General features: G+C 46.9%; 1 protein-coding gene across 1 annotated transcript in view; it reads right to left on the bottom strand.

Annotated features, from left to right (window-relative positions):
* Positions 1-23,932, bottom strand: part of LOC135515572 (thyrotropin-releasing hormone-degrading ectoenzyme-like) — a 484,406-nt gene that overhangs the window by 97,782 nt on the left and 362,692 nt on the right. Inside the window, exon 9 of the mRNA XM_064939193.1 lies at positions 21,919-22,106. Coding sequence (XP_064795265.1) covers positions 21,919-22,106 — 188 coding nt within the window. The remainder of the gene's footprint in view (positions 1-21,918; positions 22,107-23,932) is intronic.

Raw genomic sequence — 23,932 nt, 5'->3', positions numbered from 1 at the left:
CCTCATCACACCAAGTGGAGCATCAGGCCTCATCACACCAATTGGAGCATCTGGCCTCATCACACCAAGTGGAGCATCAGGCTTCATCACACCAAGTGGAGCATCGGGCCTCATCACACCAGTGGAGCATCGGGCTTCATCACACCAAGTGGAGCATCGGGCCTCATCACACCAAGTGGAGCATCAGGCCTTATCACAGCAAGTGGAGCATCAGGCCTCATCACACCAAGTGGAGCATCAGGCCTCATCACACCAAGTGGAGCATCGGGCCTCATCACAACAGTGGAGCATCGGGCTTCATCACACAAAGTGGAGCATCGGGCCTCATCACACCAGTGGAGCATCGGGCCTCATCACACTAGTGGAGCATCACACCAAGTGGAGCATCCGGCCTTATCACACCAGTGGAGCATCACACCAAGTGGAGCATCGGGCCTCATCACACCAAGTGGAGCATCAGGCCTCATCACACCAAGTGGAGCATCAGGCCTCATCACACCAAGTTGAGCATCAGGCCTCATCACACCAAGTTGAGCATCAGGCCTCATCACACCAAGTGGAGCATCAGGCCTCATCACACCAAGTGGAGCATCAGGCCTCATCACACCAAGTGGAGCATCATCACACCAAGTGGAGCATCATCACACCAAGTGGAGCATCATCACACCAAGTGGAGCATCATCACACCAAGTGGAGCATCATCACACCAAGTGGAGCATCGGGCCTCATAAATAGTAGCAGTGCAATTACATAAAATAACAAGGCTTCTTATTAACAGCTTCTACCCCCAACCTATCAGACTCCAGACTCCAGCTAATCAAACGGCCACACAGACTATTTGCATTGACCCCCCCCCACATGTACTGTACACATTACCTCAATGACCTTAACTTACTATTTTATTGTTGCTCTTTCATTATTTGTTGTTTTTCAATTTTTCTTTTTGATTGATTGATTTTTTAATATTTTATTCAGTTTATTTTAGTAAATACTTTCTCAACACTTATTTTTTATTTAAACTGCGTTGTTGGTTAAGGGACTGTAACTCAGCATTTCACTGTTGTATTCGGCGCAGGTAAAAAAAAAGAAAGAAAGAAAAAGATTTGATTAAAGAAAAAATCTTTGTCCAGTTCGAGGTCAGTAAATCACTGTCCTGATGTCCAGAAGAGTTGGTTCAGAGCATGTAAAACAGCATCTCTCTCTCTTTCTCTCTGTCTCTCTCTCTCTCTCTCTCTTCTCTGTCCCTCTCTCTTCTCTCTCACTCTTCTCTCTCTCTCTTCTCTCTGTCTCTCTCTCTCTTCTCTCTCACTCTTCTCTCTCTCTCTTCTCTCTCTCTCTTCTCTGTCTATCTATCTCTCTCTCTCGCTCTCTGAGAGGAGAAAGAGGGAGAGGTGTGGGGGAACCTGCTAGCTTACCTATTGATTCCTTAAAAAGCCTTTTCTCATTATTTCCCATTGCAGGCCAAGGTAGCCAGCCACGATGGGTTGGGGGGGAATGTAAAGGGTTAATGGTGTCTACTTGTTTTAAATGGTAAACTGAGAAAGCTGAGGTGTTTGAGTCACCACCATTAGCAGTTCTGTTTTCTACTTCTTTCTCCAGTAAGCTTTCAGAAGAAGCACGCTAAGACCGAAAACGTGTCTACCAACGGCAGGTGAGGACGGGAGATAAAGGTTGCCGTTGACAACCGAGAGGGGGTCACGTGCCCTGTCAGTACAGTATGTGCCTTGCAGAAGAGCATTTTAGAAATAGTATGCAGCATCGATTGGACAGGCTACATTAACTACAGCCTTCAGTGGTGTGAAGTTTCCCTACATTATCTACAGCCTTCAGTGGTGTGAAGTTTCCCCTACATTATCTACAGCCTTCAGTGGTCTGATGTTTCCCCTACATTAACTACAGCCTTCAGTGGTGTGAAGTTTCCCCTACATTATCTACAGCCTTCAGTGGTCTGGTGTTTCCCTACATTATCTACAGCCTTCAGTGGTGTGAAGTTTCCCCTACATTATCTACAGCCTTCAGTGGTGTGAGGTTTCCTCTACATTAACTACAGCCTTCAGTGGTGTGAAGTTTCCCCTACATTATCTACAGCCTTCAGTGGTGTGAAGTTTCCCCTACATTATCTACAACCTTCAGTGGTGTCAAGTTTCCCCTACATTATCTACAGCCTTCAGTGGTGTGAAGTTTCCCCTACATTATCTACAGCCTTCAGTGGTGTGAAGTTTCCCCTACATTATCTACAGCCTTCAGTGGTGTGAAGTTTCCCCTACATTATCTACAGCCTTCAGTGGTGTGAAGTTTCCTCTTCATTATCTACAGCCTTCAGTGGTGTGAAGTTTCCCCTTCATTATCTACAGCCTTCAGTGGTCTGATGTTTACCCTACATTATCTACAGCCTTCAGTGGTGTCAAGTTTCCTCTACATTATCTACAGCCTTCAGTGGTGTGAAGTTTCCCCTTCATTATCTACAGCCTTCAGTGGTCTGATGTTTACCCTACATTATCTACAGCCTTCAGTGGTGTCAAGTTTCCTCTACATTATCTACAGCCTTCAGTGGTGTGAAGTTTCCCCTTCATTATCTACAGCCTTCAGTGGTCTGGTGTTTCCCCTACATTAACTACAGCCTTCAGTGGTGTGAAGTTTCCCCTACATTATCTACAGCCTTCAGTGGTCTGGTGTTTCCCTACATTATCTACAGCCTTCAGTGGTGTGAAGTTTCCCCTACATTATCTACAGCCTTCAGTGGTGTGAAGTTTCCCCTACATTATCTACAACCTTCAGTGGTGTCAAGTTTCCCCTACATTATCTACAGCCTTCAGTGGTGTGAAGTTTCCCCACATTATCTACAGCCTTCAGTGGTGTGAAGTTTCCCCTACATTATCTACAGCCTTCAGTGGTGTGAAGTTTCCCCTACATTATCTACAGCCTTCAGTGGTGTGAAGTTTCCTCTTCATTATCTACAGCCTTCAGTGGTGTGAAGTTTCCCCTTCATTATCTACAGCCTTCAGTGGTCTGATGTTTACCCTACATTATCTACAGCCTTCAGTGGTGTCAAGTTTCCTCTACATTATCTACAGCCTTCAGTGGTGTGAAGTTTCCCCTTCATTATCTACAGCCTTCAGTGGTCTGATGTTTACCCTACATTATCTACAGCCTTCAGTGGTGTCAAGTGTCCTCTACATTATCTACAGCCTTCAGTGGTGTGAAGTTTCCCCTTCATTATCTACAGCCTTCAGTGGTCTGGTGTTTCCCCTACATTATCTACAGCCTTCAGTGGTCTGGTGTTTCCCCTACATTATCTACAGCCTTCAGTGGTGTGAAGTTTCCCCTTCATTATCTACAGCCTTCAGTGGTCTGATGTTTACCCTACATTATCTACAGCCTTCAGTGGTGTCAAGTTTCCTCTACATTATCTACAGCCTTCAGTGGTGTGAAGTTTCCCCTTCATTATCTACAGCCTTCAGTGGTCTGGTGTTTCCCCTACATTAACTACAGCCTTCAGTGGTGTGAAGTTTCCCCTACATTATCTACAGCCTTCAGTGGTCTGGTGTTTCCCTACATTATCTACAGCCTTCAGTGGTGTGAAGTTTCCCCTACATTATCTACAGCCTTCAGTGGTGTGAAGTTTCCCCTACATTATCTACAACCTTCAGTGGTGTCAAGTTTCCCCTACATTATCTACAGCCTTCAGTGGTGTGAAGTTTCCCCTACATTATCTACAGCCTTCAGTGGTGTGAAGTTTCCCCTACATTATCTACAGCCTTCAGTGGTGTGAAGTTTCCCCTACATTATCTACAGCCTTCAGTGGTGTGAAGTTTCCTCTTCATTATCTACAGCCTTCAGTGGTGTGAAGTTTCCCCTTCATTATCTACAGCCTTCAGTGGTCTGATGTTTACCCTACATTATCTACAGCCTTCAGTGGTGTCAAGTTTCCTCTACATTATCTACAGCCTTCAGTGGTGTGAAGTTTCCCCTTCATTATCTACAGCCTTCAGTGGTCTGATGTTTACCCTACATTATCTACAGCCTTCAGTGGTGTCAAGTTTCCTCTACATTATCTACAGCCTTCAGTGGTGTGAAGTTTCCCCTTCATTATCTACAGCCTTCAGTGGTCTGGTGTTTCCCCTACATTATCTACAGCCTTCAGTGGTCTGGTGTTTCCCCTACATTATCTACAGCCTTCAGTGGTGTGAAGTTTCCCCTACATTAACTACAGCCTTCAGTGGTGTAAAGTTTCCCCTTCATTATCTACAGCCTTCAGTGGTGTGAAGTTTCCCCTTCATTATCTACAGCCTTCAGTGGTCTGGTGTTTCCCCTACATTATCTACAGCCTTCAGTGGTCTGGTGTTTCCCCTACATTATCTACAGCCTTCAGTGGTGTGAAGTTTCCCCTACATTAACTACAGCCTTCAGTGGTGTGAAGTTTCCCCTTCATTATCTACAGCCTTCAGTGGTGTGAAGTTTCCCCTTCATTATCTACAGCCTTCAGTGGTGTGAAGTTTCCCCTTCATTATCTACAGCCTTCAGTGGTCTGATGTTTACCCTACATTATCTACAGCCTTCAGTGGTGTCAAGTTTCCTCTACATTATCTACAGCCTTCAGTGGTGTGAAGTTTCCCCTTCATTATCTACAGCCTTCAGTGGTCTGGTGTTTCCCCTACATTATCTACAGCCTTCAGTGGTCTGGTGTTTCCCCTACATTATCTACAGCCTTCAGTGGTGTGAAGTTTCCCCTACATTAACTACAGCCTTCAGTGGTGTGAAGTTTCCCCTTCATTATCTACAGCCTTCAGTGGTGTGAAGTGTCCCCTACATTATCTATACCCTTCAGTGGTGTCAAGTTTCCCCTACATTATCTACAGCCTTCAGTGGTCTGGTGTTTCTCCTACATTATCTACAGCCTTCAGTGGTCTGATGTTTCCCCTACATTATCTACAGCCTTCAGTGGTGTCAAGTTTCCCCTACATTATCTACAGCCTTCAGTGGTGTGAAGTTTCCCGTACATTAACTACAGCCTTCAGTGGTGTGAAGTTTCCCCTACATTATCTACAACCTTCAGTGGTGTGAAGTTTCCCCTACATTAACTACAACCTTCAGTGGTGTGAAGTTTCCTCTACATTATCTACAGCCTTCAGTGGTGTGAAGTTTCCCTACATTATCTACAGCTTTCAGTGGTGTCAAGTTTCCCCTACATTATCTACAGCCTTCAGTGGTGCCAAGTTTCCCTTACATTATCTACAGCCTTCAGTGGTGTGAAGTGTCCCCTACATTATCTACAGCCTTCAGTGGTGTGAAGTTTCCCCTTCATTATCTACAGCCTTCAGTGGTCTGATGTTTCCGCTACATTATCTACAGCCTTCAGTGGTGTGAAGTTTCCCCTTCATTATCTACAGCCTTCAGTGGTCTGATGTTTCCCCTACATTATCTACAGCCTTCAGTGGTGTGAAGTTTCCCCTTCATTATCTACAGCCTTCAGTGGTCTGATGTTTCCGCTACATTATCTACAGCCTTCAGTGGTGTGGAGTTTCCCCTTCATTATCTACAGCCTTCAGTGGTCTGATGTTTCCCCTACATTATCTACAGCCTTCAGTGGTGTGAAGTTCCCCCTACATTATCTACAGCCTTCAGTGGTGTGAAGTTTCCCCTACATTATCTACAGCCTTCAGTGGTGTCAAGTTTCCCTACATTATCTACAGCCCTCAGTGGTGTCAAGTTTCGTCTAAATTATCTACAGCCTTCAGTGGTCTGATGTTTCCCCTACATGATCTACTGCCTTCAGTGGTGTCAAGTGTCCGCTACATTATCTATACCATTCAGTGGTGTCAAGTTTCATCTACATTATCTTCGGACTTCAGTGATGTGGAGTTTCCCCTACATTAACTACATCCTTCAGTGGTGTCAAGTTTCCCCGATTACCCTTTTCCCCTTCCTCCCTCCTCGTCTTCTAAGAAGGGGAGATTTATTTTGCAAAACATTGAGACAATAGTTTTTTCTTAAATAAAAATGGGATTTTTGGAGGAAAACTCCTTCCCCAGGGAAGATGTAAAGCATGGAGAGAAGACCAGTATTAGGATGCAGAGACGATGTCCCTCTCCTCTCCTCGCCTCGCTAGCGGCCTTGCCGGCCCGAATCAGAGGAACACGAGGGAGGGATACCAGAATGGTTCAGAATGAATTATTAGCCTCACCTTCATGGAAGATTAAACTAATCCATCCACATGTTGCCAGGGCTTCTCCTGAACACTACTGCTTCTAAACACAGTTCTACCCTTCCAAACATAGTTCTACCCTCTGACCACAGCTCTACCTTCTAAACACAGTTCTACCCTCTGAACACAGCTCTACCTTCTAAACACAGTTCTACCCTTCTGAACACAGCTCTACCTTCTAAACACAGTTCTAACCCTCTGAACACAGCTCTACCTTCTAAACACAGCTCTACCTTCTAAACACAGCTCTACCCTTCTAAACACAGTTCTACCCTCTGAACACAGTTCTACCCTCTGAACACAGCTCTACCCTCTGAACACAGCTCTACCCCTCTGAACACAGCTCTACCTTTCTGAACACAACTCTACCCCTCTGAACACAGCTCTACCCTCTGAACACAACTCTACCCTCTGAACACAGTTCTACCCTCTGAACACAGCTCTACCCTCTGAACACAGCTCTACCCTCTGAACACAGCTCTACCCTCTGAACACAGTTCTACCCTCTGAACACAGCTCTACCCTCTGAACACAACTCTACCCTCTAAACACAACTCTACCCTCTGAACACAGCTCTACCCTCTGAACACAGTTCTACCCTCTGAACACAGCTCTACCCTCTGAACACAGCTCTACCCTTCTGAACACAACTCTACCCCTCTGAACACAGCTCTACCCTCTGAACACAACTCTACCTTCTAAACACAGTTCTACCTTCTAAACACAGTTCTACCCTCTGAACACAGCTCTACCCTCTGAACACAGTTCTACCCCTCTGAACACAGTTCTACCCTCTGAACACAACTCTACCTTCTAAACACAGCTCTACCTTCTAAACACAGTTCTAACATTCTAAACACAGTTCTACCCTTCTAAACACAGTTCTACCTTCTAAACACAGTTCTACCCTTCTGAACACAACTCTACCCCTCTGAACACAGCTCTACCTTCTAAACACAGTTCTACCTTCTAAACACAGTTCTACCCTTCTGAACACAACTCTACCCTCTGAACACAGCTCTACCCTCTGAACACAGTTCTACCCTCTGAACACAGTTCTACCTTCTAAACACAGTTCTACCCTCTGAACACAGTTCTACCCCTCTGAACACAGCTCTACCCTCTGAACACAGCTCTACCCTCTGAACACAGTTCTACCCTCTGAACACAGCTCTACCCTCTGAACACAGTTCTACCCTCTAAACACAACTCTACCCTCTGAACACAGCTCTCCCCTCTGAACACAGCTCTACCCTCTGAACACAACTCTACCCTCTGAACACAGTTCTACCCTCTGAACACAGTTCTACCCTCTGAACACAGCTCTACCCTCTGAACACAGCTCTACCCTCTGAACACAGCTCTACCCTCTGAACACAGTTCTACCCTCTGAACACAGCTCTACCCTCTGAACACAGCTCTACCCTCTGAACACAGCTCTACCCTCTGAACACAGCTCTACCCTTCTGAACACAACTCTACCCCTCTGAACACAGCTCTACCCTCTGAACACAACTCTACCCCTCTGAACACAGTTCTACCCTCTGAACACAGCTCTACCCTCTGAACACAACTCTACCCTCTGAACACAGCTCTACCCTCTGAACACAGCTCTACCCTCTGAACACAGCTCTACCCTCTGAACACAGCTCTACCCTCTGAACACAGCTCTACCCGTCTGAACACAGTTCTACCTTCTAAACACAGTTCTACCCTCTGAACACAGCTCTACCCTCTGAACATAGTTCTACCTTCTAAACACAGTTCTACCTTCTAAACACAGCTCTAACCTTCTGAACACAGCTCTACCCTCTGAACACAGCTCTACCCTCTGAACACAGCTCTACCCTCTGAACACAGCTCTCCCCTCTGAACACAGCTCTACCTTCTAAACACAGCTCTACCCGTCTGAACACAGCTATACCCGTCTGAACACAGTTCTACCTTCTAAACACAGTTCTACCCTCTGAACACAGCTCTACCTTCTAAACACAGTTCTACCTTCTAAACACAGCTCTACCCGTCTGAACACAACTCTACCCCTCTGAACACCGTTATCCGGTTCCGGTTGGAGCGAGCGGTCGCATCTACACGCATCTACACTTCGCATCTACACTTCGGTCCGCAGGTAGTATAACTTTTCATTACATTTCGTTATAGTACAACGGTTTGATTTGTCTAATCTTAGCAATTTCTTCTTAGCCAGCTACATAGCCGTCTTTGTATCAACGACAATTGCATAATTATCGTATTTCGTCGTCCTAACGTATCTGCCCAGCAGCTAGCTAAGCAGCTAGCTAACATCCACTGTCCACTAGCACTGTAGTAACTATTACACTCAACTGAACGACTCGATTAGCGTAGTGTCAGCTAGCTACATAGTTGTCTTCGCTGTCTTCGTATCCAAGATAATTGTGCAGTTTAGAGTGTGTAGACTTAGAGTGATTATCTTAATTTACCGAGGTTAGCTAGCCAGCTATTTGTCGTCCTTAACGTAGGAAATGCTGCTAGCTAGCTAGCCAACAGCTAGCCAACCTCTACCGAATTGAACTCCAACTACCCGGTCAACATTCCGTCGCTCCACAGGTAGTATCACATTTTCATTTCACTTCATTACAGTACAACGGTTTGATTTGTTTGATCGTAGCTAGCCAGCTACATAGCCGTCTTTGTATCTAAGACAATTGTGTAGCCTAGAGCGATTTTCTAGGTTAGCTGGCCAGCTATTGTCGTTCTTTTAACGTAGCTAGCCAGCTAGCCCCGAATAGCAGCACTGTAGTAACTATTACAGTACAACGGTTTGTTTTGTTTGATCGTAGCTAGCTAGCTACATAGCCGTCTTTGTATCTAAGACAATTGTGTAGCCTAGAGCGATTTTCTAGGTTAGCTGGCCAGCTATTGTCGTTCTTTTAACGTAGCTAGCCAGCTAGCCCCCGAATAGCAGCACTGTAGTAACTATTACAGTACAACGGTTTGTTTTGTTTGATCGTAGCTAGCTAGCTACATAGCCGTCTTTGTATCTAAGACAATTGTGTAGCCTAGAGCGATTTTCTAGGTTAGCTAGCCAGCTATTGTCGTTCTTTTAAAGTAACGTAACGCAATCAACCTGCTAGCTAGCCAGCTAGCCCCCGAATAGCAGCACTGTAGAAACTATTACACTCGACGGAACGACTCGATTAGTGTAGTGTCAACATCGCAGCCACTACCAGCTAGCCTACTCCAGCAGTACTGTATCATTTCAATCTTTTTAGTCAATAAGATTCTTGCTACGTAAGCTTAACTTTCTGAACATTCGAGACGTGTAGTCCACTTGTCATTCCAATCTCCTTTGCATTAGCGTAGCCTCTTCTGTACCCTGTTAACTATGTGTCTATCTATCCCTGTTCTCTCCTCTCTGCACAGACCATACAAACGCTCCACACCGCGTGGCCGCGGCCACCCTAATCTGGTGGTCCCAGCGCGCACGACCCACGTGGAGTTCCTGGTCTCCGGTAGCCTCTGGAACTGCCGATCTGCGGCCAACAAGGCAGAGTTCATCTCAGCCTATGCCTCCTCCAGTCCCTCGACTTCCTGGCACTGACGGAAACATGGATCACCACAGATAACACTGCTACTCCTACTGCTCTCTCTTCGTCCGCCCACGTGTTCTCGCACACCCCGAGAGCTTCTGGTCAGCGGGGTGGTGGCACCGGGATCCTCATCTCTCCCAAGTGGTCATTCTCTCTCTCTCCCCTTACCCATCTATCTATCGCCTCCTTTGAATTCCATGCTGTCACAGTTACCAGCCCTTTCAAGCTTAACATCCTTATCATTTATCGCCCTCCAGGTTCCCTCGGAGAGTTCATCAATGAGCTTGATGCCTTGATAAGCTCCTTTCCTGAGGACGGCTCACCTCTCACAGTCCTGGGCGACTTTAACCTCCCCACGTCTACCTTTGACTCATTCCTCTCTGCCTCCTTCTTTCCACTCCTCTCCTCTTTTGACCTCACCCTCTCACCTTCCCCCTACTCACAAGGCAGGCAATACGCTCGACCTCATCTTTACTAGATGCTGTTCTTCCACTAACCTCACTGCAACTCCCCTCCAAGTCTCCGACCACTACCTTGTATCCTTTTCCCTCTCGCTCTCATCCAACACTTCCCACACTGCCCCTACTCGGATGGTATCGCGCCGTCCCAACCTTCGCTCTCTCTCCCCCGCTACTCTTTCCTCTTCCATCCTATCATCTCTTCCCTCTGCTCATACCTTCTCCAACCTTTCTCCTGATTCTGCCTCCTCAACCCTCCTCTCTTCCCTTTCTGCATCCTTTGACTCTCTATGTCCCCTATCCTCCAGGCCGGCCGGCTCGGTCCTCCCCTCCCGCTCCGTGGCTCGATGACTCATTGCGAGCTCACAGAACAGAGCTCCGGGCAGCCGAGCGGAAATGGAGGAAAACTCGCCTCCCTGCGGACCTGGCATCCTTTCACTCCCTCCTCTCTACATTTTCCTCCTCTGTCTCTGCTGCTAAAGCCACTTTCTACCACTCTAAATTCCAAGCATCTGCCTCTAACCCTAGGAAGCTCTTTGCCACCTTCTCCTCCCTCCTGAATCCTCCTCCCCCTCCCCCCCCCTCCTCCCTCTCTGCAGATGACTTCGTCAACCATTTTGAAAAGAAGGTCGACGACATCCGATCCTCGTTTCCTAAGTCAAACGACACCGCTGGTTCTGCTCACACTGCCCTACCCTGTGCTCTGACCTCTTTCTCCCTCTCTCTCCAGATGAAATCTCGCTTCTTGTGACGGCCGGCCGCCCAACAACCTGCCCGCTCGACCCTATCCCCTCCTCTCTTCTCCAGACCATTTCCGGTGACCTTCTCCCTTACCTCACCTCGCTCATCAACTCATCTCTGACCGCTGGCTACGTCCCTTCCGTCTTCAAGAGAGCGAGAGTTGCACCCCTTCTGAAAAAACCTACACTCGATCCCTCCGATGTCAACAACTACAGACCAGTATCCCTTCTTTCTTTTCTCTCCAAAACTCTTGAACGTGCCGTCCTTGGCCAGCTCTCCCGCTATCTCTCTCAGAATGACCTTCTTGATCCAAATCAGTCAGGTTTCAAGACTAGTCATTCAACTGAGACTGCTCTTCTCTGCATCACGGAGGCGCTCCGCACTGCTAAAGCCAACTCTCTCTCCTCTGCTCTCATCCTTCTAGACCTATCGGCTGCCTTCGATACTGTGAACCATCAGATCCTCCTCTCCACCCTCTCCGAGTTGGGCATCTCCGGCGCGGCCCACGCTTGGATTGCGTCCTACCTGACAGGTCGCTCCTACCAGGTGGCGTGGCGAGAATCTGTCTCCTCGCCACGCGCTCTCACCACTGGTGTCCCCCAGGGCTCTGTTCTAGGCCCTCTCCTATTCTCGCTATACACCAAGTCACTTGGCTCTGTCATAACCTCACATGGTCTCTCCTATCATTGCTATGCAGACGACACACAATTAATCTTCTCCTTTCCCCCTTCTGATGACCAGGTGGCGAATCGCATCTCTGCATGTCTGGCAGACATATCAGTGTGGATGACGGATCACCACCTCAAGCTGAACCTCGGCAAGACGGAGCTGCTCTTCCTCCCGGGAAGGACTGCCCGTTCCATGATCTCGCCATCACGGTTGACAACTCCATTGTGTCCTCCTCCCAGAGCGCTAAGAACCTTGGCGTGATCCTGGACAACACCCTGTCGTTCTCAACCAACATCATGGCGGTGGCCCGTTCCTGTAGGTTCATGCTCTACAACATCCGCAGAGTACGACCCTGCCTCACACAGGAAGCGGCGCAGGTCCTAATCCAGGCACTTGTCATCTCCCGTCTGGATTACTGCAACTCGCTGTTGGCTGGGCTCCCTGCCTGTGCCATTAAACCCCTACAACTCATCCAGAACGCCGCAGCCCGTCTGGTGTTCAACCTTCCCAAGTTCTCTCACGTCACCCCGCTCCTCCGCTCTCTCCACTGGCTTCCAGTTGAAGCTCGCATCCGCTACAAGACCATGGTGCTTGCCTACGGAGCTGTGAGGGGAACGGCACCGCAGTACCTCCAGGCTCTGATCAGGCCCTACACCCAAGCAAGGGCACTGCGTTCATCCACCTCTGGCCTGCTCGCCTCCCTACCATTGAGGAAGTACAGTTCCCGCTCAGCCCAGTCAAAACTGTTCGCTGCTCTGGCCCCCCAATGGTGGAACAAACTCCCTCACGACGCCAGGACAGCGGAGTCAATCACCACCTTCCGGAGACACCTGAAACCCCACCTCTTCAAGGAATACCTAGGATAGGATAAGTAATCCTTCTCACCACCCCCCCTTAATGATTTAGATGCACTATTGTAAAGTGGCTGTTCCACTGGATGTCAGAAGGTGAATTCACCAATTTGTAAGTCGCTCTGGATAAGAGCGTCTGCTAAATGACTTAAATGTAATGTAAATGAACACAGCTCTACCCTCTGAACACAGCTCTACCCTCTGAACACAGCTCTACCCTCTGAACACAGCTCTACCCTCTGAACACAACTCTACCCTCTGAACACAACTCTACCCGTCTGAACACAGCTCTACCCTCTGAACACAGTTCTACCCTCTGAACACAGCTCTACCCTCTGAACACAGCTCTACCCCTCTGAACACAGCTCTACCCGTCTGAACACAGCTCTACCCTCTGAACACAGCTCTACCCGTCTGAACACAACTCTACCCTCTGAACACAGCTCTACCCGTCTGAACACAGCTCTACCCTCTGAACACAACTCTACCCTCTGAACACAGCTCTACCCTCTGAACACAGCTCTACCCTCTGAACACAGTTCTACCCTCTGAACACAGTTCTACCTTCTGAACACAACTCTACCCTCTGAACACAGTTCTACCTTCTGAACACAACTCTACCCTCTGAACACAGCTCTACCCTCTGAACACAACTCTACCCTCTGAACACAGCTCTACCCTCTGAACACAGTTCTACCCTCTGAACACAGCTCTACCCTCTGAACACAGTTCTACCTTCTGAACACAGCTCTACCCTCTGAACACAGTTCTACCTTATAAACACAGCTCTACCTTCTAAACACAGCTCTAACCTCTGAACACAGCTCTACCCCTCTGAACACAGCTCTACCCCTCTGAACACAACTCTACCCTCTGAACACAGCTCTACCCTCTGAACACAGTTCTACCTTATAAACACAGCTCTACCTTATAAACACAGCTCTCCCCTCTAAACACAGCTCTACCCCTCTGAACACAGCTCTACCCCTCTGAACACAACTCTACCCTCTGAACACAGCTCTACCCCTCTGAACACAGTTCTACCCTCTGAACACAGCTCTACCTTCTAAACACAGCTCTACCCTCTGAACACAGCTCTACCCTCTGAACACAGCTCTACCCTCTGAACACAGCTCTACCCCTCTAAACACAGCTCTACCCTCTGAACACAGCTCTACCCCTCTAAACACAGTTCTACCCTATGAAGACAGCTCTGCCTGTCTGAACAGAGCTCTACCGTTCTGAATACAGCTCTACCCTCTGAACACAACTCTACCCTCTGAACACAACTCTACCCTCTGAACACAGCTCTACCCTCTGAACACAACTCTACCCTCTAAGCACAACTCTACCCTCTGAACACAAGTCTACCCTTCTGAACACAACTCTACCCCTCTGAACACAGCTCTACCCTCTGAACACAGCTCTACCCTCTGAACACAACTCTACCCTCTGAACACAGCTCTACCCTCTGAACACAGCTCTACCCTCTGAACACAACTCTACCCTCTAAGCACAACTCTACCCTCTGAACACAGCTCTTCCCTCTGAACACAGCTCTACCCTCTGAACACAACTCTACCCTCTGAACACAACTCTACCCTCTGAACACAACTCTACCCTCTAAGCACAACTCTACCCTCTGAACACAAGTCTACCCTTCTGAACACAACTCTACCCCTCTGAACACAGCTCTACCCTCTGAACACAGCTCTACCCTCTGAACACAACTCTACCCTCTGAACACAGCTCTACCCTCTGAACACAGCTCTACCCTCTGAACACAACTCTACCCTCTGAACACAACTCTACCCTCTGAACACAGCTCTTCCCTCTGAACACAGCTCTACCCTCTGAACACAACTCTACCCTCTGAACACAACTCTACCCTCTAAGCACAACTCTACCCTCTGAACACAAGTCTACCCTTCTGAACACAACTCTACCCCTCTGAACACAGCTCTACCCTCTGAACACAGCTCTACCCTCTGAACACAGCTCTACCTGTCTGAACACAGCTCTACCTGTCTGAACACAGCTCTACCCTCTGAACACAGCTCTACCCTCTGAACACAGCTCTACCCTCTGAACACAACTCTACCCTCTGAACACAGCTCTACCATCTGAACACAGTTCTACCCTCTGAACACAGTTCTACCCCTCTGAACACAGCTCTACCGTTCTGAACACAGCTCTACCCCTCTGAACACAGTTCTACCGTTCTGAACACAGCTCTACCCTCTGAACACAGCTCTACCGTTCTGAACACTGCTCTACCCCTCTGAACACTGCTCTACCCCTCTGAACACAGTTCTACCGTTTTGAACACAGCTCTACCCTTCTGAACCCAGCTCTACCCTCTGAACACAGTTCTACCCTTCTGAACACAACTCTACCCCTCTGAACACAGCTCTACCCTCTGAACACAGCTCTACCCGTCTGACCACAACTCTACCCTCTGAACACAGTTCTACCTTTCTGAACACAGCTCTACCCTCTGAACACAGCTCTACCCGTCTGACCACAACTCTACCCTCTGAACACAACTCTACCCTCTGAACACAGTTCTACCTTTCTGAACACAGCTCTCCCCTCTGAACACAGTTCTACCCTCTGAACACAGCTCTACCCTCTGAACACAGTTCTACCCTCTGAACACAGCTCTACCCTCTGAACACAGCTCTACCCTCTGAACACAGCTCTACCCTCTGAACACAGTTCTACTGTTCTGAACACAACTCTACCCTCTGAACACAGCTCTACCCTCTGAACACAGCTCTACCCTCTGAACACAGCTCTACCGTTCTGAACACAGTTCTACCGTTCTGAACACAGCTCTACCCTCTAAACACAACTCTACCCTCTGAACACAGCTCTACCCTCTGAACACAGCTCTACCCTCTGAACACAGCTCTACCTGTCTGAACACAACTCTACCCTCTGAACACAACTCTACCCTATGAACACAACTCTACCCTCTAAGCACAACTCTACCCTCTGAACACAACTCTACCCTTCTGAACACAACTCTACCCCTCTGAACACAGCTCTACCTTCTGAACACAGCTCTACCCTCTGAACACAGTTCTACCCTTCTGAACACAGCTCTACCCTCTGAACACAGCTCTACCCTCTGAACACAGCTCGACCCTTCTGAACACAACTCTACCCCTCTGAACACAGCTCTACCCTCTGAACACAACTCTACCCCTCTGAACACAGTTCTACCCTTCTGAACACAGCTCTACCCTCTGAACACAGCTCTACCCTCTGAACACAGCTCTACCCTTCTGAACACAGCTCTACCCTCTGAACACAGTACTACCTTCTCAACACAGCTCTACCCTCTGAACACAGCCCTAACCTCTGAACACAGCTCTACCCTTCTGAACACAGCTCTACCCTCTGAACACTCCTCTACCCTTCTGAACACAACTCTACCCCTCTGAACACAGCTCTACCCTCTGAACACAGCTCTACCCGTCTGAACACAGTTCTACCCTTCTGAACACAACTCTACCCCTCTGAACACAGCTCTACCCTCTGAACACAACTCTACCCTTCTGAACACAGTTCTACCCTCTGAACACAGCTCTACCCCTCTGAACACAGCTCTACCGTTCTAAACACAGCTCTACCCTCTGAACACAGCTCTACACTCTGAACACAGTTCTACCCTTCTAAACACAGCTCTACCCTTCTGAACACAGCTCTACCTTCTGAACACAGCTCTACCCTTCTGAACACAGCTCTACCCGTCTGAACACAACTCTACCCCTCTGAACACAACTCTACCCCTCTGAACACAACTCTACCCCTCTGAACACAGCTCTAACCTTCTGAACACAACTCTACCCCTCTGAACACAGCTCTACCCTCTGAACACAGCTCTACCCCTCTGAACACAGCTCTACCCTCTGAACACAGCTCTACCCTCTGAACACAGCTCTACCCCTCTGAACACAGCTCTACCCCTCTGAACACAGCTCTACCTGTCTGAACACAGCTCTACCCTCTGAACACAACTCTACCCGTCTGAACACAGCTCTACCCTCTGAACACAGTTCTACCCTCTGAACACAACTCTACCCTCTGAACACAGCTCTACCCTCTGAACACAACTCTACCGTTCTGAACACAGCTCTACCCTCTGAACACAACTCTACCCGTCTGAACACAGCTCTACCCTCTGAACACAGCTCTACCTGTCTGAACACAACTCTACCCTCTGAACACAGCTCTACCCGTCTGAACACAACTCTACCCTCTGAACACAGCTCTACCCGTCTGAACACAGTTCTACCCTCTGAACACAACTCTACCCTCTGAACACAGCTCTACCCTCTGAACACAGCTCTACCCTCTGAACACAGTTCTACCCTCTGAACACAACTCTACCCTCTGAACACAGCTCTAACCTTCTGAACACAGCTCTACCCTCTGAACACAGCTCTACCCTCTGAACACAACTCTACCCTCTGAACACAGCTCTACCCTCTAAACACAACTCTACCCTCTGAACACAGTTCTACCCTTCTGAACACAGCTCTACCCCTCTGAACACAACTCTACCCTCTAAGCACAGCTCTACCCTCTGAACACAACTCTACCCTCTGAACACAGCTCTACCCTCTGAACACAGCTCTACCCTCTGAACACAGCTCTACCCTCTGAACACAACTCTACCCTCTGAACACAACTCTACCCTCTGAACACAGCTCTACCCTCTAAACACAACTCTACCCTCTGAACACAACTCTACCCTTCTGAACACAGCTCTACCCCTCTGAACACAACTCTACCCTCTAAGCACAACTCTACCCTCTGAACACAGCTCTACCCCTCTGAACACAACTCTACCCTCTAAGCACAACTCTACCCTCTGAACACAGCTCTACCCCTCTGAACACAACTCTACCCTTCTGAACACAGCTCTACCCTTCTGAACACAGCTCTACCCTCTGAACACAACTCTACCCTCTAAGCACAACTCTACCCTCTGAACACAGCTCTACCCCTCTGAACACAACTCTACCCTTCTGAACACAGCTCTACCCTTCTGAACACAGCTCTACCCTTCTAAACACAGCTCTACCCTCTGAACACAACTCTACCCTCTGAACACAGTACTACCTTCTGAACACAACTCTACCCTCTAAGCACAACTCTACCCTCTGAACACAGCTCTACCCCTCTGAACACAACTCTACCCTCTAAGCACAACTCTACCCTCTGAACACAGCTCTACCCTCTGAACACAGTTCTACCCTCTGAACACAGCTCTACCCTCTGAACACAGCTCTACCCTCTGAACACAACTCTACCCTTCTGAACACAACTCTACCCTTCTGAACACAGCTCTACCCTCTGAACACAGCTCTACCCTCTGAACACAACTCTACCCTCTGAACACAGTTCTACCCTCTGAACACAGCTCTACCCTCTGAACACAGCTCTACCCTCTGAACACAACTCTACCCTTCTGAACACAACTCTACCCTCTGAACACAGCTCTACCCTTCTGAACACAGCTCTACCCTCTGAACACAGTTCTACCTGTCTGAACACAGCTCTGCATAAGCGAGAGAGATATATTAGATTAGATTGTATTAGTCCCATGAACAGGGACACTGATGTTGGTGCAGTGAAATGCTTCAGCTCCGGCACTGCAGGTGTGAATAACACATGCAAATGAAACAATACAACCTTTAAATAATAATATTTACATATTTACAACGAAAGAGAGAGAGATCATCTGGGAGAGAACAGTTTAGTAATACAGTAGACCTGATCGACAGCTGTCTGTTATCTCCACTGTGTGGACAGGAGAAGACTAGTTGTCTGTATGTTACCTCCACTGTGTAGACAGGAGAAGACTAGTTGTCTGTTATCTCCACTGTGTGGACAAGAGAAGACTAGTTGTATGTCTGTTACCTCCACTGTGTAGACAGGAGAAGACTAGTTGTCTGTTATCTCCACTGTGTAGACAGGAGAAGACTAGTTGTCTGTTACCTCCACTGTGTGGACAGGAGAAGACTAGTTGTCTGTTACCTCCACTGTGTGGACAGGAGAAGACTAGTTGACTGTTACCTCCACTGTGTAGACAGGAGAAGACTAGTTGTCTGTTCCCTCCACTGTGTAGACAGGAGAAGACTAGTTGTCTGTTACCTCCACTGTGTGGACAGGAGAAGACTAGTTGTCTGTTACCTCCACTGTGTGGACAGGAGAAGACTAGTTGTCTGTTACCTCCACTGTGTGGACAGGAGAAGACTAGTTGTCTGTTACCTCCACTGTGTAGACAGGAGAAGACTAGTTGTCTGTTCCCTCCACTGTGTGGACAGGAGAAGACTAGTTGTATGTTACCTCCACTGTGTGGACAGGAGAAGACTAGTTGTCTGTTACCTCCACTGTGTAGACAGGAGAAGACTAGTTGTCTGTATGTTACCTCCACTGTGTGGACAGGAGAAGACTAGTTGTCTGTCTGTTACCTCCACTGTGTGGACAGGAGAAGACTAGTTGTCTGTCTGTAACCTCCACTGTGTGGACAGGAGAAGACTAGTTGTCTGTCTGTTACCTCCACTATGTGGACAGGAGAAGACTAGTTGTCTGTATGTTACCTCCACTGTGTGGACAGGAGAAGACTAGTTGTCTGTCTGTTACCTCCACTGTGTGGACAGGAGAAGACTAGTTGTCTGTTACCTCCACTATGTGGACATGAGAAGGCTAGTTGTCTGTATGTTACCTCCACTATGTGGACAGGAGAAGACTAGTTGTCTGTTCCCTCCACTGTGTGGACAGGAGAAGACTAGTTGTCTGTCTGTTACCTCCACTGTGTGGACAGGAGAAGACTAGTTGTCTGTCTGTTACCTCCACTGTGTGGACAGGAGAAGACTAGTTGTCTGTTACCTCCACTGTGTGGACAGGAGAAGACTAGTTGTCTGTTACCTCCACTATGTGGACAGGAGAAGACTAGTTGTCTGTTCCCTCCACTGTGTAGACAGGAGAAGACTAGTTGTCTGTTACCTCCACTGTGTGGACAGGAGAAGACTAGTTGTCTGTCTGTTACCTCCACTGTGTGGACAGGAGAAGACTAGTTGTCTGTCTGTTACCTCCACTGTGTGGACAGGAGAAGACTAGTTGTCTGTCTGTTACCTCCACTATGTGGACAAGAGAAGACTAGTTGTCTGTATGTTACCTCCACTGTGTGGACAGGAGAAGACTAGTTGTCTGTTCCCTCCACTGTGTAGACAGGAGAAGACTAGTTGTCTGTTACCTCCACTGTGTAGACAGGAGAAGACTAGTTGTCTGTTCCCTCCACTATGTGGACAGGAGAAGACTAGTTGTCTGTTACCTCCACTGTGTGGACAGGAGAAGACTAGTTGTCTGTTACCTCCACTGTGTAGACAGGAGAAGACTAGTTGTCTGTATGTTACCTCCACTGTGTAGACAGGAGAAGACTAGTTGTCTGTTACCTCCACTGTGTGGACAGGAGAAGACTAGTTGTCTGTCTGTAACCTCCACTGTGTGGACAGGAGAAGACTAGTTGTCTGTCTGTTACCTCCACTATGTGGACAGGAGAAGACTAGTTGTCTGTATGTTACCTCCACTGTGTGGACAGGAGAAGACTAGTTGTCTGTCTGTTACCTCCACTGTGTGGACAGGAGAAGACTAGTTGTCTGTTACCTCCACTATGTGGACATGAGAAGGCTAGTTGTCTGTATGTTACCTCCACTATGTGGACAGGAGAAGACTAGTTGTCTGTTCCCTCCACTGTGTGGACAGAAGACTAGTTGTCTGTCTGTTACCTCCACTGTGTGGACAGGAGAAGACTAGTTGTCTGTCTGTTACCTCCACTGTGTGGACAGGAGAAGACTAGTTGTCTGTTACCTCCACTGTGTGGACAGGAGAAGACTAGTTGTCTGTTACCTCCACTATGTGGACAGGAGAAGACTAGTTGTCTGTTCCCTCCACTGTGTAGACAGGAGAAGACTAGTTGTCTGTTACCTCCACTGTGTGGACAGGAGAAGACTAGTTGTCTGTCTGTTACCTCCACTGTGTGGACAGGAGAAGACTAGTTGTCTGTCTGTTACCTCCACTGTGTGGACAGGAGAAGACTAGTTGTCTGTCTGTTACCTCCACTATGTGGACAAGAGAAGACTAGTTGTCTGTATGTTACCTCCACTGTGTGGACAGGAGAAGACTAGTTGTCTGTTCCCTCCACTGTGTAGACAGGAGAAGACTAGTTGTCTGTTACCTCCACTGTGTAGACAGGAGAAGACTAGTTGTCTGTTCCCTCCACTATGTGGACAGGAGAAGACTAGTTGTCTGTTACCTCCACTGTGTGGACAGGAGAAGACTAGTTGTCTGTTCCCTCCACTATGTGGACAGGAGAAGACTAGTTGTCTGTATGTTACCTCCACTGTGTAGACAGGAGAAGACTAGTTGTCTGTTACCTCCACTATGTGGACAAGAGAAGACTAGTTGTCTGTCTGTTACCTCCACTGTGTGGACAGGAGAAGACTAGTTGTCTGTTACCTCCACTGTGTAGACAGGAGAAGACTAGTTGTCTGTCTGTTACCTCCACTGTGTGGACAGGAGAAGACTAGTTGTCTGTTACCTCCACTGTGTAGACAGGAGAAGACTAGTTGTCTGTCTGTTCCCTCCACTGTGTGGACAGGAGAAGACTAGTTGTCTGTCTGTTACCTCCACTGTGTGGACAGGAGAAGACTAGTTGTCTGTTACCTCCACTGTGTGGACAGGAGAAGACTAGTTGTCTGTCTGTTACCTCCACTGTGTGGACAGGAGAAGACTAGTTGTCTGTATGTTACCTCCACTATGTGGACAGGAGAAGACTAGTTGTCTGTATGTTACCTCCACTGTGTGGACAGGAGAAGACTAGTTGTCTGTATGTTCCCTCCACTGTGTAGACAGGAGAAGACTAGTTGTCTGTATGTTACCTCCACTATGTGGACAGGAGAAGACTAGTTGTCTGTATGTTCCCTCCACTGTGTAGACAGGAGAAGACTAGTTGTCTGTATGTTACCTCCACTATGTGGACAGGAGAAGACTAGTTGTCTGTATGTTACCTCCACTGTGTAGACAGGAGAAGACTAGTTGTCTGTTACCTCCACTGTGTAGACAGGAGAAGACTAGTTGTCTGTATGTTCCCTCCACTGTGTGGACAGGAGAAGACTAGTTGTCTGTTACCTCCACTGTGTAGACAGGAGAAGACTAGTTGTCTGTATGTTCCCTCCACTGTGTAGACAGGAGAAGACTAGTTTCTTCATACATGGTATTAGCTTCTCGCTTTGCACTCTTTGTTGTTGTGGAAGTGAGACCAATAAAAGAAGAAGAACATTAATAATCTAAAGAAGGGTTAAAAACCAGAATAAAAAGGTCTGCAGGCCTCAGCTGACAGTACCTACCTTCTGTTGGAAAGGTCAGAGTCTCTGAACCTGGCGTCCCTGTCGTAGACAAAGTGTTCCTGTGTGATGGTGACGCTGTGGTCCAGACTGTAGTTCTTACTGATGGTCACAACAGGATAACCCATCTGGAGGGTCCAGCAGTCCATCACCTCCTTAATGTTGATGTCCTTCCCTTCCTTCTGCATGGCCTGGGGGGGGGAAATGGGGAATCAATTAACCAATTCACCAGTTAATCAGTCAGACATCGGTCTGTCGGTCAAATCATATCAAATGTTATTGGTCACTTTCACATATCTTACAGATATCGCAGGTGCAGCGAAATGCTTGTGTTTATAGCTCCTACAGTACAGTAATACATAATGCTTGTGTTTATAGCTCCAACAGTACAGTACAGTAATACATAATGCTTGTGTTTATAGCTCCAACAGTACAGTAATACATAATGCTTGTGTTTATAGCTCCAACACTACAGTACAGTAATACATAATGCTTGTGTTTATAGCTCCAACAGTACAGTAATACATAATGCTTGTGTTTATAGCTCCAACAGTACAGTAATACATAATGCTTGTGTTTATAGCTCCAACAGTACAGTAATACATAATGCTTGTGTTTATAGCTCCAACACTACAGTACAGTAATACATAATGCTTGTGTTTATAGCTCCAACACTACAGTACAGTAATACATAATGCTTGTGTTTATAGCTCCAACAGTACAGTAATACATAATGCTTGTGTTTATAGCTCCAACAGTACAGTACAGTAATACATAATGTTTGTGTTTATAGCTCCGACAGTACAGTAATACATAACGCTTGTGTTTATAGCTCCAACAGTACAGTACAGTAATACATAATGCTTGTGTTTATAGCTCCAACAGTACAGTAATACATAATGCTTGTGTTTATAGCTCCTACAGTACAGTAATACATAATGCTTGTGTTTATAGCTCCAACAGTACAGTAATACATAATGCTTGTGTTTATAGCTCCTACAGTACAGTAATACATAATGCTTGTGTTTATAGCTCCTACAGTACAGTAATACATAATGCTTGTGTTTATAGCTCCAACAGTACAGTAATACATAATGCTTGTGTTTATAGCTCCAACAGTACAGTAATACATAATGATTGTGTTTATAGCTCCAACAGTACAGTAATACATAATGCTTGTGTTTATAGCTCCAACAGTACAGTACAGTAATACATAATGCTTGTGTTTATAGCTCCAACAGTACAGTAATACATAATGCTTGTGTTTATAGCTCCAACACTACAGTACAGTAATACCTAATGCTTGTGTTTATAGCTCCAACAGTACAGTAATACATAATGCTTGTGTTTATAGCTCCAACAGTACAGTAATACATAATGCTTGTGTTTATAGCTCCAACAGTACAGTAATACATAATGCTTGTGTTTATAGCTCCAACAGTACAGTAATACATAATGCTTGTGTTTATAGCTCCAACAGTACAGTGATACATAATGCTTGTGTTTATAGCTCCTACAGTACAGTAATACATAATGCTTGTGTTTATAGCTCCAACAGTACAGTAATACATAATGCTTGTGTTTATAGCTCCAACAGTACAGTACAGTAATACATAATGTTTGTGTTTATAGCTCCAACAGTACAGTAATACATAATGCTTGTGTTTATAACTCCAACAGTACAGTAATACATAATGCTTGTGTTTATAGCTCCGACAGTACGGTAATACATAATGCTTGTGTTTATAGCTCCAACAGTACAGTAATACATAACGCTTGTGTTTATAGCTCCAACACTACAGTACAGTAATACATAATGCTTGTGTTTATAGCTCCAACAGTACAGTAATACATAATGCTTGTGTTTATAGCTCCAACAGTACAGTACAGTAATACATAATGCTTGTGTTTATAGCTCCAACAGTACATTAATACATAATGCTTGTGTTTATAGCTCCAACAGTACAGTACAGTAATACATAATGCTTGTGTTTATAGCTCCAACAGTACAGTAATA

Source organism: Oncorhynchus masou, chromosome 27 (assembly GCF_036934945.1).
Source record: "Oncorhynchus masou masou isolate Uvic2021 chromosome 27, UVic_Omas_1.1, whole genome shotgun sequence".
NCBI lineage: Eukaryota > Metazoa > Chordata > Actinopteri > Salmoniformes > Salmonidae > Oncorhynchus > Oncorhynchus masou.
Note: the sequence above shows the minus strand (reverse complement) of the source record. Positions and strands in the feature narration are given on the sequence as shown.